This window comes from Globicephala melas, chromosome 4, assembly GCF_963455315.2.
Source record: "Globicephala melas chromosome 4, mGloMel1.2, whole genome shotgun sequence".
Lineage (NCBI taxonomy): Eukaryota > Metazoa > Chordata > Mammalia > Artiodactyla > Delphinidae > Globicephala > Globicephala melas.
The window spans coordinates 130,599,031-130,617,791 of NC_083317.1; the positions used below are offsets into that span (position 1 = coordinate 130,599,031).

Sequence of the window (18,761 nt, forward strand, 5' to 3'; positions counted from 1 at the left end):
GTTTCTGATTTTTACGTAGTCAAACTTATCCTTAATGGCATCTGTAAATGTTGACCTTGTCAATGAGACTCTACCTATTACAATAGAATTTTAGGCTAGACCTATTTAGATTTGCCTGTAACTTTTGATGAAATTTACCATACAGTTAGAGATAGTTACTTACTAATACCAGAAAATATTGATGTCATATGTATAATATTATCATACTATATATGACAGTGTCTTTTTCTTTATGTAGATCAAGCTTCTGAAATTCAGGTGACAATGATGCTCACTGAAAGTTGTAAGCTACGAGGTCTTCATCACAGGTGAGAGGAGAAGCCACCCAGCATTGTGTTAAGCATGGTAGCATTGTATGCTACATTTTTAAGAATGTTGTAATGTGCTGTTAATAGAAAGCATTTCTGGAATAGCTTAATTTGTTTTTTTCCTGAATATAAAAGTGAAATGCATGCTCATTGCACAAAATTTTAAAACACAGTAAAATATAAAGAAGAGTATGTAAGCCCACATCTGGATAATTATAGCTGAGCTTTCAGGAAAGAGTTTATATTTATGTGCATCTTTCCCTTTAAAAAGTAGGATAATGATATACATATGCTAAAAAATATTTGTTATGAACTGTTGAACATGTAGAGTACCAAAGAAAAGAATAATAAACACCAGTAAGCCCACCTCCTGAATACATTGGTGGTTAACATTTGCCATTTTTGCTGTGCATGTTTATGTATCTATCATCTATTTAGTTAGATATAGATAGATATTTGCAAGTGTGGAAATATTTTAAACTAAATTGGATATCTTAGCACTTTCAATGCATTTCCAGCATGCATTTTCCAAAAAGTTGAGGACATTTTTCTATATAATCACAATACCATTATCTTTAACAAGGTTAACACACTTCTTGATATATGGCAAAACAATGTATCTAACTTTTCATGTAAGTAACTATAAATTCACATCCACATTTAAAAAGACTACATAATAGTTCATTGAATGGATGCACCACGTTTTATTTAACCAGTCTCATCATTAGTTTGCAGTATGATTTTTAAAAAATACTTACAGTTCTGTATATGAAGAACTTTTTTTAAAAGCTTTATATCAGTCCTTTTCACAGAGCTATAATAAGAGATTCTATCTTCTGAGCCAAAAGGGGCATAATTATAGTATCACAATGTGCAGTATCAATATTTGGGCAAGGTTTTTGTTGTTGTTGTTTTAAAGCACTATACAGAGTCAGCTTAATTTGTGTGCCTACTGAAAATTTGATCACATATGTTTAAAAAATGGAATGGTGACCATCATGGTTGGAAGATATTTATGGACTTCTGGAAAAAAAAGAAAGCGATGTGTGCAAAAGGCATTATGCATTGTAATTTCTGTGTACTTTGAGCAGTTACTTGAGTTCTGCCAAAAAATAAGATGACTGTGCAGAGTTTTATTTTTGAATTTTATTTATACTTTGGTTCATAGTCAAAAGAATTTGAGAACCTAAAAAGAAGGCAGCTATAGTAAGATCAATAAAATGGTAATGAAAATGAACTTGAGTTTTTTGGCATTGTGATGGTGGAAAAGAAGACAAATAAGCCAACATTAAGGAGACAATTATTTTTACTGTGATTGAACATAAAACAACTCTTAGCTTCTGGGCAAGCAAGGCTGAAGGAAACAAAGTTTGATACATCTCAGTATTAGAAGGGAAGGAAATGTACATGTTTCTTGGGGAGAAAACTTTTTCTGGTTTCACATTCTGGGACAGATGTCATTAGCTTTATCATATACTTGGGACATTGATTAAGATAATGAACAGATATACTTTTTAGTTTCATTGAAAATAAAAAAGCCAGAGACCTTTGAAAAAAATTGACCACACAGTAATGAGGGACTAAAGATGTCCTTTTGAAGGATTAAAGTCATGTGATTTAAGAATGTTACCTTCCATTGACCTGATTCACTGATTCATTCCAAGAATAGAAGTCATTTGCAGAGGAATGGATAGATAACTGACCCTTTAAACTATATTTTCTAAAAAAAAAAAACACACACACATTTTGTTTCCTCTGAGTAACAAAGCAAGAACTGGGTAATGATCAATTGGGAATGTCCTTTTTGACAATGTTCGGAGTACTTGATTTATTATGCTGACCCTAGCAGGAAGAACCAGAGTGTTTAATACTAGTATGTAATGTTAACCTAGTACTTACGTACTTAGCTAGTATTCTTATCTTGATGAAAGGTCTGTACCACATCAGCACAGAAGTGGGTGGCAGGGATATAGACAAAGCCAGGATTTTCTCAAGAAGCAGTTTTATATCCACAGTAGCCCAAAGGTGCTTTGGCTGAAAAATGTTCAGAGCAAGCATTTGCAGCATTTTCTCAGGCAGCTTTAAGCTATAGGATTTTCCAGCATCCAACTAGGATGAATTAGTAGCCCCAGAATACACTTAGGTGGTGGAATGGGATGACTTATACTGAATTAGGGTTATTTGTTACTGTACATTCAGTGATTAGGGAATGTCTTCTAAAGGCAAGTTATGGTTTGATCCTGGTTAATTGTTCTTCCTCATCATAAAGTGATACCAGGACTCCTGGTTTTTAATGAGCAAAACACATTGTCAATGTGTAGAAAGTATATGGTTCTTTCTACTCACTGTAGCAATTTATTTCATTTTTAAGGGGACTAGGGCCTATAACATTTCTTTTGACCCCTGATGTCTAGACTGTTCATGGCTCTGTGTATGCATACGTTCTCATTCATTAAGTGCCCATTTTGCACTTGGAACACTGCTAGGCATGAGGGTTAAAAATGAAATAATGGGCTTACCTGGTGGCGCAGTGGTTGGGAGTCCGCCTGCCGATGCAGGGGACACAGGTTTGTGCCCCGGTCCGGGAAGATCCCACATGCCACGGAGCGGCTCGTCCCGTGACCCATGGCCATTGAGCCTGAGCGTCCGGAGCATGTGCTCCGCAACGGGAGAGGCCACAACAGTGAGAGGTGCGCGTACCACAAAAAAAATTAAAAAAGAAATAATGATCTTCAGTGATCATATTATAGAATTTATCAAGCAAACTCAATACACTCAGCAAGAAATGACACCTAGTTTCTGATTTTACCTTTTTTAAAAGACTAGTTTTGGTATGTAATTCATCATGTTTACTTCCTGTTTTAACATTCCGTGATTAAGAGTTTTAAAGTGTTGAAATATTTTAAAGCATCTTGAAATTCTTTCTTTTCATTCCTTTTTCCACTGGAATTTTTGAGAATAATTTTTATTATAAGTTAAAATAGCTGTATAAATAAAAGATAGCTGTTGATCTATTTAAATTCCATCAGACATGCTTTATAAAAAGTACTCAAGCTATTTCTGCTTGTAGTTTGACTCTCCATTGGCCCAAGGGTGCCTGATGATGGGCACTTTGCTGAATGCCTCATGGCTCTCACTCTGCAGGCACGCTCGGCAAGACTGAGAACTGGACCAGTTCTTGCCTCAAGTCCCTGCAGAACCTGCCTTTCCTCTATAGCACCTGCTTCTGCCTCATCCGCTCTTCTTATGGATCCCATATCTTCCTCTTTATCTTCCTTTCCTTTATAAACTGGGCAGAATGAAGAGCAGCCATTTATTCTTTGAAATATTTTCATGCAGCTTGTTACTTCTCCCAGAGGGCTTTTAATCCTCTGGTGATAGAATAAGTGATTTGATCTCATCCAGCAAACTTCCTGTGTTTGGGTCAGATTCCTTTAACTTTGCTCAGTGAATTTCAGTCATGAGGAAGGGTGCAGAGAAATAATTTGGGGAGGGTTAAAGAGATTGGGCAGCTCTTCATATTACTCCTGAAATCATGGTAGGCAGTTAAACCTGAGTGCACACCTGCTGTAGTCATTTTTTCCCACTTTTATTGAGAAATAATTGACATACCTCAGTGTATAAGTTTAAAACATACAGCATGATGATTTGATTTACATATATTGTGAAATGATTACCATAGCAGGTTCAGCTAACATCCATGTTCTCATATAGATACAATAAAAGGGAAAGAAAGAAGAAAGAAAATTTTCTCCTTGTGATGAGAGCTCTTAGGATTTACTCTCTTACCCACTGTCCTGTATATCACACAGCAGTGTTAGCTATAGTCATCAGGTTGTTCAGTACATCCCTAGTACTTATTTATAATTGGAAGTTTGTACCTTTGACTGCCTTCCTCCAGTTCCCCCTCCCTCCATCCTCCTGCTGTAGTCATTTTAGTATGTGTGGGTCTCGGTGTGAAAAGAGGCTCTGTCTTGCTGCCCTGGGAGGGAATGTCCAGTGATCCAGTGGAAAACACAAGGTTTTTAGAATCAGATGAAGATTTGAATTTTTTCCACTATGTGCTGGCTGTTTGTCCTTGGCAAATTACCTCACCCCTTACCACCTTCATGGATTCCCTCGCCTGTAAAGTGGGACTAATCATCACTGCCACTCTTGGGCTGTAAGGCAAGCAGAAGCCTTACAGAGAAGTTGCCGCATACAGGTTTACTGATCTCTGAGTCCTCATTTTCCCGGCTCCTCAGGGTCAGTGCTTTCCCTGTTAGTAACTCCTGCACAGCAGGAGGGGGGCCCCACAGCTTTCACTTCTGCACTGTTAGGCCAGAATCGTGTGACTGTGGTTTTAAAAGAGATACATACTCAATTGAGACAATTTAGGAAATACAGAAAAGCAAGGTAGAAATGACCTAAAGTCTCGCAACTCAAAAACAACAACTCTTGGCATACTTCTGTGCAGAGTTGTATTTGCCCCCATACTTGTAATTATCCTGCAAGCATATGTGAATTTTGTATCTTGCTTTCCTATAAGTAAGCTTTTACTCATATTCTTGTAACATCCCTTTGTGACTATTTAATTGTTATATACTATCCTATTATTTGGCTGTACTTCCTTACTTTTGGACAGTCTTGTTGTTTGCAGCTTTTACTATTAATACTGCATTAACTATCCTTGTTCATATAGCTTTCATATGTTTAATAATATTTCCTTATTAATATCCTTAGAGGCAGAATTTTCCAAGTTAAGGAGGAGGAATGTTTTTCAGCTTGTTGTTTGGTGTTACTTACCAAATATTTATTAAATGCTTATTTCTGTGGCACAGAAGACAAAGCATTGGGTGTAAAAAAGGAGTTCACTTTAGTTTTTGCCATCTAGGAATTTTCAGCTTAGTGGGGGAAATGAGGTAATTATGTAAAAAGTTACATAGCCTTGGGAAAAATTAACAGTTATTTCCAGGTACCAATGGAAGAGGTGTCATTAGGCAATAGGATGAAAGTATGTGTGCCATGGAGATTTTAAAAGGAACAAGATTTTTTTTTTACTGCATGCTTGGCCTTATTTGTATATCACCGCAACATTGTATGGCTGGTGGGATCCCCATGTTAGAGGTATGGAAACTAAGGCCAAGAGAGATGGTCACACAGACAGTAAATGGTAAATTTAGGATTTAGAAATCCCATGTGACCTGCTAAGAACTTCTTGGCTTTTTGTGACAGTTTCAAGCTCTTGATTATCATATTCTTTTCTGCAGACTTGCGTTGGGGCCCCCCTTTTTTTTTTTTTCTTTTTTAAGCGTGATAATGAACCAAATGGGCTGTTATCATATGCTCATGGTCAACTCATTTTTTAGGTCCCTTTGATTACCCTTTAGAGTAGAGATTTAGTGTGGCTAGAGTGTGTCTTAAGAGAATCTAGTCCACAGGAAACAACTTCTGAGTTTATAATTTTTCCCTATCAAGAAAGTGGGTATGTGGAAAACATTAAAGTCCAGTCTAAAAGAGCATTTATAATTTTACATTTTTAATGGTTATATGTTTTTAAGTAAGTTTGAGATTTTCTTGTTTTGTTTTAGGTTATCTTTATTTTATTACTTTTTGTTAAAAATAACCCCCTGAAGTTTCAGATTTCACTTGTGTTTCTCCTGATTTTTTATTATTTTATAGAAATCTTCTTCCTATTACCCATGTCTGTATAGAAGAAGGAGAAAAGCCCATGGTGATATTGCCTTACATGAATTGGGGGAATCTTAAATTGTTTTTACGGCAGTGCAAATTAGTAGAGGCCAATAATCCACAGGTGAGAAATATTTGCCCACATACCAATTATTTACCAGTAGCTTCTAATATCTTTGAAGGTAGATGTTAACATTCCTGTATATAAACTGTTTGGAAGTCTGTAAAAAGAAACTCAAGGTTGAACCAGAAGATATTGCTAACCTATTGATTTAGAGAGAGATGGTTTGTGATTCCTGTCTTGAGGCTTACACTCTGCTGATGCTGAAGGTTTTCCATGTATAACCACTGTGTATTATTCATAATCACCTCAAACCCTCTGTGACACCATCTCAGTCATTTTCCTCATAACTCTTTGAAGGTACTTGTACCAGATCTCCCTTCTAGGAATGGATATAGACCTTACAGAGCCATTTGGTCCATGTTGTACAAAAAAAAAAACAAAAAAAAAGCTGGTGGTAGCTGGAGGTGTAGATTGTCGGTGATAATTTGGTAGCCAGGGTTTCCAGCAAGTGGTTGGCAGCCATAGCCCACCAGCATCACCTGGAGAAGAATTTCATTCCTCAACCTACAGTCCTGGCACATTAGCTCTAGAGGAGCACATCAGAGAGAGCTGTAAACTAGCATTAGTTTGAAAATGGTCTCCGGGGGATAACCTCCTAATAAAAGCTTAATATTGTAAAAGAAAAGAACAAGTTATTGAATAATAAACATTTGAAATATTACCCTTAGAATTCAGCATTCATTGAACAGATGTTTATTTAGCTGCTACTGTATATGCTGGATGTTGGGGAGATACACCTAACAGATGAGAGTGAAGTAAATGGTAAATTACAGTACAGAATGATAAGGACTGTAGTAGGTATAAGTATAGGAAGCTATGGGAACATGTTCTTGGTCAAGAAGTAGCTTTTTAAAACTTAGTGTGTAGGTGTATTTTGGGATGGAGTAAGATTGTGGAATAAAATAACTACCATCAAAGTTTTTGTGCTAACTGCAGACATTGTCATTTTCTGTTACCACAGGCAATTTCTCAACAAGACCTGGTCCACATGGCTATTCAGGTTGCCTGTGGAATGAGCTATCTGGCCAGAAGGGAAGTCATCCACAAAGACCTGGCTGCTAGGAACTGTGTGTAGGTGCCATGAGCTTGTCACTGTCATTTGATATTTAGTGTTCCCTGAATTTGGGTTCTCTCCAGGAGTCACAGTGGGAACTGTGTTGTATTTATGAGTGATTGTGGTCCATATTTTTTCAGTATGCAATTGTATTTGATGTTCATATCTACTTTTCAGCATTGATGACACACTTCAAGTTAAGATCACAGACAATGCCCTCTCCAGAGACTTGTTCCCTATGGACTATCATTGTCTGGGAGACAACGAAAACAGGCCGGTTCGGTGGATGGCTCTTGAAAGTCTGGTTAATAACGAATTCTCCAGTGCTAGTGATGTGGTAAGTACTGGGACCCCCAGATATCAGCAGAATGGAGGAGGCTCCAAATGCTTTTAAAACGTTTTTCAATTTTTTTAATCTGATAACTGTTCCCCGAAGTTTTTTATTCAGAAAGCAAGTATAGTTAGCTTTCTAACTGTCAGCTAGTTTGTGGAGATAAGCTGTGACCCAAACCATGGCCCATCACTGTGTGTAATGAGATAGGTAGACACTATCCCAGTTTTAAAGGTGATGATATTGAAGTTAGGTTTTTTTTTTTTTTTTTTTGCAGTACACGGGCCTCTCACTGTTGTGGCCTCTCCCGTTGCGGAGCACAGGCTCCGGATGCGCAGGCTCAGCAGCCATGGGTCACGGGCCCAGCCGCTCCGCGGCATGTGGGATCTTCCCGGACCGGGGCACGAACCCGTGTCCCCTGCATAGGCAGGCGGACTCTCAACCACTGCGCTGCCAGGGAAGCCCTGAAGTTAGGTTTTTTAAGTCTCAGAATGACCAGGTGGCTGTCAGATAGTAAAGATTTATTGTTTTCTTTTTTTCAAATGACCTCTTCCAAGTTTTATGGCCTGTATAACTTACAGTTCCCCAGATGTCACTCTCTTCCTTTTTGTCAGTTTCTGGGTGGTTCTGTCTATTCAAGCAGATCATATAGTGGGATCCTTTCGACTTAGTGATGTATAGTTTCAGAAGCCACAGTTACTCGTGTGTATTTTGTAGGCATTTTAATTGTTTTTAATTTCTGCCACTTTTTAGTTTGATTTGGAAAATTAATTTATTTCCCTATCTCTTGCTTAATGCACTTTATTATTATGGCTGAATATTTAGAGATTAGGTAAAACTTCTGCTTATAAGGCCCCCCTGTATCACTCAATATCTGTTAGTGTTACATGTAAAATTTTATAGAGTAATTTGCTTCAAAGTTTCAGCTATAAAAATTGGGCTTACCATATCATTATATCTTGTGTCTCAGTGATATATTTTATTTATAATATAGGGTTTCCCTTTTACTAACTTTGTGTGGGTTAAGGACTACTCTTTTAATACCAATTTCCCTCAGTGTATTAGTGTCCTGTGGCTGCTGTAACAGATTGCAGCAACCTTGGTGGTAAAACAGCAGAGGCTCATTCTCTCACAGTTGAATTCTGGAAGCCACATGTTTGAAATCAGGGTGTAGGCAGGGCCGTGCTCCCTCCAGAGACCTTAAGGGAGAAACCATCCTTGCCTCTCCCAGCTTCTGGTGGCTCTTGGCACTCCTTGGCTTGTGGCTGCATCTCTCTGCTCCATGTTCATACCACCTTATCCTCCATGTGTCTGTCTCTCGAAACTCCCTCTACCTCTCTCTTACAGTGATACATATGATTGCATTTAGGATTTATCTCATAATCCAGGATATGTTTCTACTCTCAAGGTCCTTAACTTAATCACATCTTTTGTCATATAAGGTAATATATATAGGTTTCGGGGATTAGAATGTAGACATATCTTTGGGGCCACCATTCAATCCACTATACTCAGTAATTGAAATTACCTAAGATTTCCTTATTGAAAAACTAATCTTCCAATTTAAAATCCTTGAAATGATTTGTTAAGGGAGGAACCCTCTCTTGTTACTATAGTCTTTTTTTTTTTTTTTTTTGCGGTACGCGGGCCTCTCACTGTTGTGGGCTCTCCCCTTGTGGAGCAACAGGCTCCGGACGTGCAGGCTTAGCGGCCATGGCCCACGGGCGCAGCCACTCTGCGGCATGTGGGATCCTCCCGGACTGGGGCACGAACCCGTGTCCCCTGCATCGGCAGGCGGACTCTCAACCACTGCGCCACCAGGGAAGCCCTATAGTCTTTTAATTTAATTTTTTTTTTCTTTTTCAGGAGCTAGGTTAGCTATTTGATATATTGTGCCTTTCTGCATACCACGTGTTTTGATGAAATGTGCTCACTTGATGTGAATGAGCAAGTTACATATATAGTTTTTAACCTTTTTTCATGTAAGTGAAGGTCTTTCATTATGCATATCTTCAAAATACTTTGTTTTAACTTAATTTAAAATCAACTACTCTCTGAAAAGAAAAAAGAAAAGCTTATCTGACACTTGTGAGATGGGCAGAATAGATATGAGTGATGATGCAAAGGATGTTTTCTGCTTCATGGAGCAGCTGCAAAAGTTAATAGTGGATGGAAACTTGTTGCCACAGTCTTTCCCAGCCAGAGTCATGGGGCCTTTTGGAGAATGGGTGGAGGTGGGAGGAATAAATCCTGATTCTTAGACACAGAGCCCTGAGGGTTCAGCTTGTATAGCAGTGGGAAACTAGGCCTAGTCTGTTCTTTCAGAGCTGTGATAATAAAATAAAATTTCTCTAACATTAATGTCAAGAAGTTAAAATTCCAAGTAAAGCAATACAAATACGCCAAGCAACTTACATAGTTCTCATAGTTATTTAAAGAGAACCTGGACTTCTTTTTGGGGGAAGGAGGGGTTGCTTTTTTTGTTTTTGATGTTTATTTTTCTCAAATGATGTTTAAAAAAAAGGAAAACAGAGCTTGATTTAGGCTAGCAAACAGCTGCTGTATTGAATGACAGTAAGGACCAGTTATACTCAGATGCTTGTTTTTCAAGTTGCCAAATCTTTATTCAGAAGTTCTGAATTGTAGGTGGGATTCTTTACCAGTTTCTACATTAAGCAAAGCCATTTTCATGGGGAAAAAAATTGAGTTTAACTTTGGTTTTAGAACATAGTTCAAAAACATAATATCAGTTGAATTAGAGCTACATGGTTTTCAAATCCACCCCTTTAGTAGAAAAGCCTGCATCTGAACATTTTTGAATGCAGAAAAGTAGAAGAAATTTTCCTCACATCTTCTTTGAAAATATCATTCCATATTTGATTTAAAAGATTAATTCACTCATCTCTTTGGGATGTTAATATTCTTTTTAATGGTTGATTTTAAAATTTTATGGTTTTATTACTCATTGAAATATAGCATGGTTGCCTTAACAGAAATGAGGTGGCAGTTGTGGTGAACCCAAAACTAGTCTAATGGGCAGGAAATAGAAGATGTTTCTTAGATGGCAGTCTATAATACAAAGATGCCATGTAAATTCAAGGAGATTGGGAATTGTTCGATTATTCTCTTAGAAAAAGGAATATTGATAAGTAATATTTCAGAGGGGTATGCAAGATGGCCAGTAGTACTGTTAGCTTGCACAGTGGAAGCCCCCAAAATATGCATGCTTAACTTAATGTATTTGCTTATTTCTATATAAGTATTCCATTGTATATTTAAGCAGTAATAGGAAATTTTTTTTAGGAATTATTTTTTATAACACTTATGATCACATATTTCACAGGAACTCCAGAGTGAAAATTAGATGATACACTTCAACTAATGAGACTATAGTTAATAATACATTTCTAAGCAATGTGATCTGCATCTCTTCAGCTGGGTACACTGTGCTGTATTAGCTGGTAAATTCCATATGGAGGATATATGGCTTGGTTAAGCAAATATTTCAAAATCATACTTAGAATTAGTTATTCTTACAATTATGATATTTTACAAATTTTGCAACAGTTCACATATTTTGTGTAAGAACTTGCCTTAACAGGAGAATTACTTTAAAATCATCACCACTTTTAGCATGTCTCGGCATAAACTTACTTGAAGTGTCTGTGTGACCCAAGTTCTTCTGAGCTGTACTTAGACTGTGATGGTGAGAATACCCACATTGATTTACGTTTAACATGGTCAACTCCTAAAATGTTCAGATTTTTCTTCTTTAGATTCTTATAAATTCATTTCCTTTAACATGTATTTTTCCCCTAAATATCTTTTGCCTTGGATAATTGAGATTGAAAGGAATGGGAATACTGTTCTGTTTCCTATGACTGTGATGGGGCTATTTAGTGTAAAAATCCTGCCTTTCTGTTTTGTGGGATTGAGTATTTTTTGAATTCTTGTGTTGAAGCACACGTTAAATTGCTTTTTAACATTTGTATTGAATTGTGTATACATAATCGTTATGCTGTGCTTCTACTTTTCCTTTATGGATTAAATTGGGGTTTTAAAAAGTTACATTTAATATTGTACTTTCGGGCTGTAAAACTTCATTCAGAGTCAAATGCAAAATAAGTAATGTAACCCCATTCCCCCCAGAATATCTACACATGTAAAATACATATTTTAGCTATTAATGTAGCATCTAACAAATGATATTACTGCCTTGGAGGGAAATTTTCTCTGCCCTTGAAAGACCCTTAACATTTTTGCATTCCTTTATAGTTAAAAATTCTCCCTGATTTATTTGGAAATACATTAATGTTTTCTGTCTTAAAAATAATACATTGCATTTCTGGGTTGTGTTTTAACAGTTTTTACTGGAAGGATTCAATATTTTACTATGTCAAGATTGTTATAATGTTAATATCAGCTTTTAACTGTTGAACTTAGGAAATATGCACAACCAGATTTGACTAGTTATAAATCTCTAATATTATTCTAAGATATGACATCATCATAGCCATTATTAAGAATTTCTGGATATTGTTTTTACTCTGCTTTCATCAGATGTGGTACTGCCATAGATCTTTTTTGGTGACTTTCTTTTCCTTTATTTGAAAATAGATTTCTTGATTTATGTCTTCTTTGAATTATTTAGCTAGTTATAGTAGCTAACATAATTCTGTAAGAGGCTACCTTCTATTAAGAGACTGAATGCAATCAGGAATACACAATTAAGAGTTTTCTCTTGGTGGTTTTCTTGCCTTTATGGTATTACATTGTGTTTACAAAGCATTTTCTTGGGACAGAAACAAGTCAAGGAAATGATTTCCATGTTAGTCTTATCAGTGTGGTTTATGGCAATGAGGAGATCCTTTAAGGTATTCAAACAGTTTTTAGGGTGCATGGCATATGAAAGTGTGTTCCTTGACATTTCTTTTGTGAACATTAGAGATTATCTCCAGAAGAAGGAGAGAAATCCGTAGTTATGCAGATATTCTGTTTGCTGCAGAGTGCTTCTTATTGCTCCTCTTTGCCCAGTGCCATGGAAAGTCACTGCCACAACCCTGAAAAGACTTGTGCAGGAGAAACTCACATTCATAATATGCCCATGAAGAGTGGTCTTCTGAACTACTGTGGTATCAGAGAGAGCTATAGTTTTCAGAGAATGCTTATTACTTTTAAAAGAATAGAAAACTTTCTATTTTATTCCATTTCTTCATTATTAATTTTAGAATAATACTTAGAGTCCCATTATTTAATTTGTTTCCATTATGGTTGCACATTTTACACATCAACAGTCTTAGACTTACTATTTAAATATTCATGTTAAGATGAATTGATTAAAAGACATTAGAAAAAAGCTGGAGAGGTGAAAAAATCATTCAGACATTACTTTAGGAAATAAAGATTTAAATTTTAATTTTATTAACATTAAGAAAATATTGTTTAGTTTTATGAAATAGTCCTAATATTTCCTGGGAATGCGGAATAAATGGATTTACTTTAGGAACAGTTAATATATTTTCAGAGTGAACAGTTCCTGTCTTGTGATCAAGTAGTTGCACTCAATTTATTTTCTGTATTTGGCGCTCCTTGAGAATAGATATTTTCCTTAAGAGATCTTGTGAACATACCCTTCCTTTCCTTTCCTGCCTTGTCCTTATCATTCTATTTAATATCCCCTTCAAATAGCCCCAGTGTTCTGATAGAGCAATGTCTAAGCATCTGATACAGTGGAGGAAAGTACCATATATAGCAGATATGTGTGATGGCTTGGTAGGCATCCAGTATTAGATCCTAGGACAGATTTGGTCTCTTTTCAGTCACGTAGGACACTCTGTGCCTAAAGTTTGCAGATTTTTGAAGTTGAGTTAGCAGGCATGTACTAAATTTGATACCTGATGGAGTCAAAATGCACTTTCTATATAGTCATTGTACACTTGGGTACATTTGTTTAGCTGGAATAGAAAAGTATTAGCCACAGTGATAAGTATAAAGGATTATTAAGATTTTTAGGTGATAGTTTACACTGAAGAATTGTTAAAAAGAACCCTTTAAAGGTCACTTGTGTGAATTTATTAATTGGATCCTGGCCCCTGGCCCTTGACTCCACTCAGTGTGCCAGGGGCTTGGCCCACCACTGTGCATCCAGTAAAGCTTTTTTAAAGTAGCATAATTCTATAGATACATTTTTCCACTGTGGTTATTGGAAAGGCCTGGAAAATACGTGTCTGAAAAATGAAAATTCGTAGAATAGTATAGCTTCAAAAATTGGATATTCAGAAAGGGGTATATACTAATAAAGCTTGTACCTCGAGTACGGCATAGTGTTAGTTTTGGAAACTTGTGAAAATTGTTTAGTTAATGTTAATGAAAGTCGATTAAACTCAAGCTTCCACTGCTTGGAATGTTACTCTATGATATTTTGATCTTCAGAGTGAACTCTTAATTAAAGGAATTGGTAAAGAGAAATCCAAACTCCTTCGCCTTGGTTTTCAGAACTTCTGTTCCTTATCTTCATGTTTCAGTTTTATATTTTCTACTGTACGTTTCTTTATATTCTGCATTTAAGCCAATCCGAAATTCCTGCTGAGTCCAAACTCGCCAGGTGCTTCTATGCCATTTAATTTGATCATCTTTGGATCCCAGAGAATTGTATCTACTTAATGACACCCATAAAGAATTCTTTATCTACCTAATAATGGCACCTATCACACGCTGCCTTTTATTTTCTGGCACAAGTCATTTTTCCCAGAACAGGCAGTGGGGAACTCTGACTTAATTATTTTCCTTTAGAAGGTTTTCCATATTTACAGAATTAAAGTTGTGTGTGTGTGTGTGTGTGTGTGCACGTAGCAGTGTTAATCTTATCCTTAGAGAGCTGTGTAAAAGAATCTTGGAGGGCCTCACACTGTCCTCTTCTACCCTCTGTTTCCATGTTGAATCCTCATTTTTCTCCTTGTCTCACTCCTACAGACTTCAATTCAGAGATCCCATATGTTCTTTTGACTACAGTTGTTATTTATGAGTAAATGATTTATTAATTGACATTTGTGGCCTAAGGTCTCCCTCTTAAGTATTAGATATATTGCATAGATGCCTACTCTGCTTTTGTGCCCAGGGCCCATGTTTCTGAAAACATAAGTGCAATCTTTGCACTGTAAAGATGCAACACAATTGAGGACAACAGGTAGACTGTCTGGTTTGAGGGGAAAACATGATTGATTTGCTATGGGGCATGTTAAGTTCAGGATACTGATGGGTGGAATGTAGGTCTGGAATTCTGGACAGACATAGAAGCAGGATATTAGAAATTGTACATCAGCTTCGTAAAAGTGTGTGATAGAATAAACGAGAGTTTGTTGAGCTCAGAGGTGGCGAATATAAAGAGAGAAGAAAGCCAAGAGAAAATGTAGGGAATATTTACTTTAGTTAGTGAGACAGGAAAGATGAACAATGAATCAAACAGAAAGGTAAGAAGAGAATCCAGAGAATGCTGTGTCTTAGAAACCAAGGAAGGAAATAGTTTCAAGGAGAGTCTAGTCTCTAAACATATCTGCAGTAGTCAGAAAGGATGAGGAAATCTTTGAGGGCTTTTGAACAGGCAGGTTTAGTAAATCATTAAAGATGGATATGGTTGTTAAGGGCTCTGTGGGAGGTGAGAAAGTGGAGACAATAAATAGATTACACTTTGAAGAAGTTTAGCTATGAAAAGGAGTGGAAAGATTGTAGCTTGATGGGTTGGCAGGATCAAGAGAGGTTTTATTGTGTTAATGTTGTGTTTTATTTTACTGGGTTTGTTTGGTGTGGCTTTTAGGCAGGGAAGCAATGGGGAGAAAGAGATGGACTTGTGATTATTGGAGGGGAGGTCCAAGAGATGATAGGTGAACGGGCTCAGAAGCCCATGTAAAGGTATAGTTTGGCATAGGAGGAGGTATACCTCTTGTCTGAGATGGGAATAAAGCAAGAGATGGGAGAGAGAAGGTACAGAAAATTCTTGAAGAAGGATCTCTCATTGACCTATGGGACAACTTCAGTTGCTGAATATAGTTGTAATCGGGGTCCACAAAAGCATGCATTGGAGATGCGGGGCAGTGGGGGACTAAAAGAATAATGAAGAAATAACTGAAATGTTTCCAAATTTGATTAAAACTATAAATCCACAGATCTAAGAGCTCAACAAACCCCAAACAAAATAAGCACGAAGAAACTAATGCGTTACACATTATAATCAAATTGCGCAAAACTAGCGATAAAGAGAAAATCTTAAAAGCAGCCATAAAAAAAAGAATGTTAATATACAGAGGAACCAGGAAAATTTCTCACTGGAAGCCATGCAAGGGAGAAGACAGTGAAGCAACATCTTTAAACATCTTGAACATCTACTGTAAGAAAAAACTTATGTAGAATTTTATATCCAGATAAAATATCTTTCAAAAACTGAAGGGGAAATAAAGACTTTTCCAGAAATAGAAAAACTGAAAGAATTCATAACTAGCAGATGCGCACTATAAGAAATGTTAAAGGAAGTCCTTTAGGAACCAGCCAGATGGAAATACGGGTCTGACGAAGGAACAGAGAATACCAGAAATGGTAACTGCATGGGTAAATGTATACAGGTTTTTTTTCTCATTACTTAAATCGTTTAAAAAGATAATTGAACATATTTTTATGTGCCTTGTGTAGTAATTGGTAAAATAGACAGCAAATCAGTAAGGATATAGATTTCAATGACAGTACCAACCAACTTGATCTAGTTAACAGTTATAGAACACACCATTCAACAACAGCAGAATGCATATCTGCAGGTTCACATGGAATATTTACTAAGGTAGACCACATTCTGGATCATGATCAAGTCAATAAATTTAAAAGGATTTAATTCACACAAAGTAGGGTTTTGTGAACACAGTGGAATTAAATTAGAAATCAAAAATAGGAATCTAGGACTTCCCTGCTGGCATAGTGGTTAAGAATCCGCCTGCCAATGCAGGGGACACAGGTTCAATCCCTGGTCCGGGAAGATCCCACATGTCACGGAGCAACTAAGCCCGTGTGCCACAACTACTGAGCCTGTGCTCTAGAGCCCATGAGCCACAACTACTGAAGCCCGTGCTCTGCAACAAGAGAAGCCACCACAGCGAGAAGTCCGCGCACCGCAATGAAGAGTAGCCCCCACTCACCACAACTAGAGAAAGCCCGCGAGCAGCAGCAAAGACCCAATGCACTCAAAAATAAAAATAAATTAAAACAACAACAACAAAAAGGAATCTAGAAAATCCTCAAATATTTAGAAACTAAATAATACACATTCAAGTAACCCATGTGTCAAGGAAGTAATCAAAAGGGAAATTATAAAGTACTTAGAATTGAATGAAAGTAAAGACACATTTCAAAATTTGGGGGATGCTGCTCAAGGGCGACATGTATACTATTAAACATCAATATTAGAAAAGAAGAAAAGTCTCAAATTAGTGACCTTAGTTTTCACCTTAACAAACTAGAAGAAGAGCAGTTTAACTCCCAAGTAAGTAGGTGAAAGGAAATAATAAAGATTAGATGGAAGTCAGTGAAATATGAAACAGAAAAACAGTGGAGAAAAATCAAGTGAAACCAGTGCTTAACTCTGAGAATATCATTAATGATGAATCTTTTGCCAGACTAATCAGGAAAAAAAGAAGTTGCAAATTAACGATATAATGAATGAGAGAGGTGATATCATTAAAGATTCTCACAGGTATTAATAGTAAGAGAATATTATGAACTTTTTCCCAATAAATTTAGACACAGGTGAAATGGACAAATTCTTTGGAAGATAAGAATTTTCAAAGCTCACTCAAGGAGTAGATAATCTGAATAGCCATATAAAAGTTGAATTTTTGTTTTTTTTTGGCCTTGCTGCGTGGCTTGTGGGATCTTAGTTCCCCAACCAGGGATTAAAGCCAGGCCCTCAGCAGTGAGAGTGTGGAGTCCTAACCACTGGACTGCCAGGTAATTCCCCCAAAATTTAATATTTAGTTAAAAACCTGCCCCAAAAGAAAATTTTAGGTCTAGATTAAACTCTAGGGCACTGCCAAATGCCTTCAAACATTTAAGGAAGAAATAATAAAAATTCTATACAGTTTCAGAAAGTTGAGGAGAGAATACTTTCTAACTCATTCTGTGAAGTCAACATTACCTTGAAACTGATCTACAGATCATTATCACTCATGATCACAGATGCAAAAATTAAACAGAAGTTTAGAACCCATGAATATATTTGAAAATAATATTATGACCACATAGGCTTTATCCCAAGAATACAAGCTTTTTCAGTCATTTGAAAAGTCAAGCAGTGCAGTTTACTGCATTACATATAAAAAATAAAAACCATATGGTCATCTCAGTAGATGCAGAAAAAGTATTAGAAAAAAATCCAAAATTCATTTCTAGTAAAAATTCCTAGCAGTCTGATAAAGGGCATCTACAAAAACAAAAACAAAACCCTATAGCTGTTATCATACTTAATGCTAAAAGGCTGAATTCTTTTTACCTAGTAACAGTAATAACAAGGGCACCCACTCTCATCAGTATTGTTCTCAAGGTTCTAGCCAGTGCACTAAGGCAAGAAAAGGAAATAAAAGGTAAGAAAATATTGCATAGGAAAAAGTAACTCTTTATTTGTGGGCAACTTGATCGTCTATGAAGAAAATCCAATGTGATATACAAAATAGCTACTAGAACTAATAAATGAGTTTAGAAAGATTACAGGATATAAGATCAATGTACAAAAGTAAGTTGTATTTCTACATACTAATAAAAATCAGAAATTAAAAGTTTTTTAAAAACATAAAAGCATCATAAAATATGAAATTCTTAGGAATAAATATGACAAAAATTGTGAAAGACCTATATGATGAAAACGCTATGAAACACTGTTGAGAGAAATTAAAGTCCTACATAAGTGGAGTGGTGTACCTTGTTTGTTGGCCAGAAAACTCAATATTGAGATGTTAGTTCTCTCCAAGTTGACCTATAGATTCAACACATTTCCGAAGAAAATCTTTGCAGGCTTTTAATTTTTATTTTTATTTTTTTGTAGAAGTTGACAGATTGATAAAATTGATATGGAAAGGCAAAGAACCATAGCCAAAACAGCTTTGAAAAAAGAAAGTTATGGGTCTGATTTCAAATTACAGTAATCAAGATAGTTGTGGTATTGGGATTAAGGTAGATAGGTAGATCAGTGGAACAGAATAGAGTATGTAAAATTTGACCCACATATATATGGACAACTAA

At 36.3% G+C, this 18,761-nt stretch overlaps 1 protein-coding gene across 2 annotated transcripts in view; it reads left to right on the plus strand.

Moving 5' to 3' along the window:
• The window catches only part of RYK (receptor like tyrosine kinase), a 102,669-nt gene that overhangs the window by 65,929 nt on the left and 17,979 nt on the right, over positions 1–18,761 (plus strand). For both annotated transcript variants that reach the window (XM_030873446.3, XM_030873447.3), the window contains exons 10-13: positions 239–308; positions 5,970–6,102; positions 7,064–7,173; positions 7,334–7,493. In XM_030873446.3, coding sequence (XP_030729306.1) covers positions 239–308; positions 5,970–6,102; positions 7,064–7,173; positions 7,334–7,493 — 473 coding nt within the window. The remainder of the gene's footprint in view (positions 1–238; positions 309–5,969; positions 6,103–7,063; positions 7,174–7,333; positions 7,494–18,761) is intronic.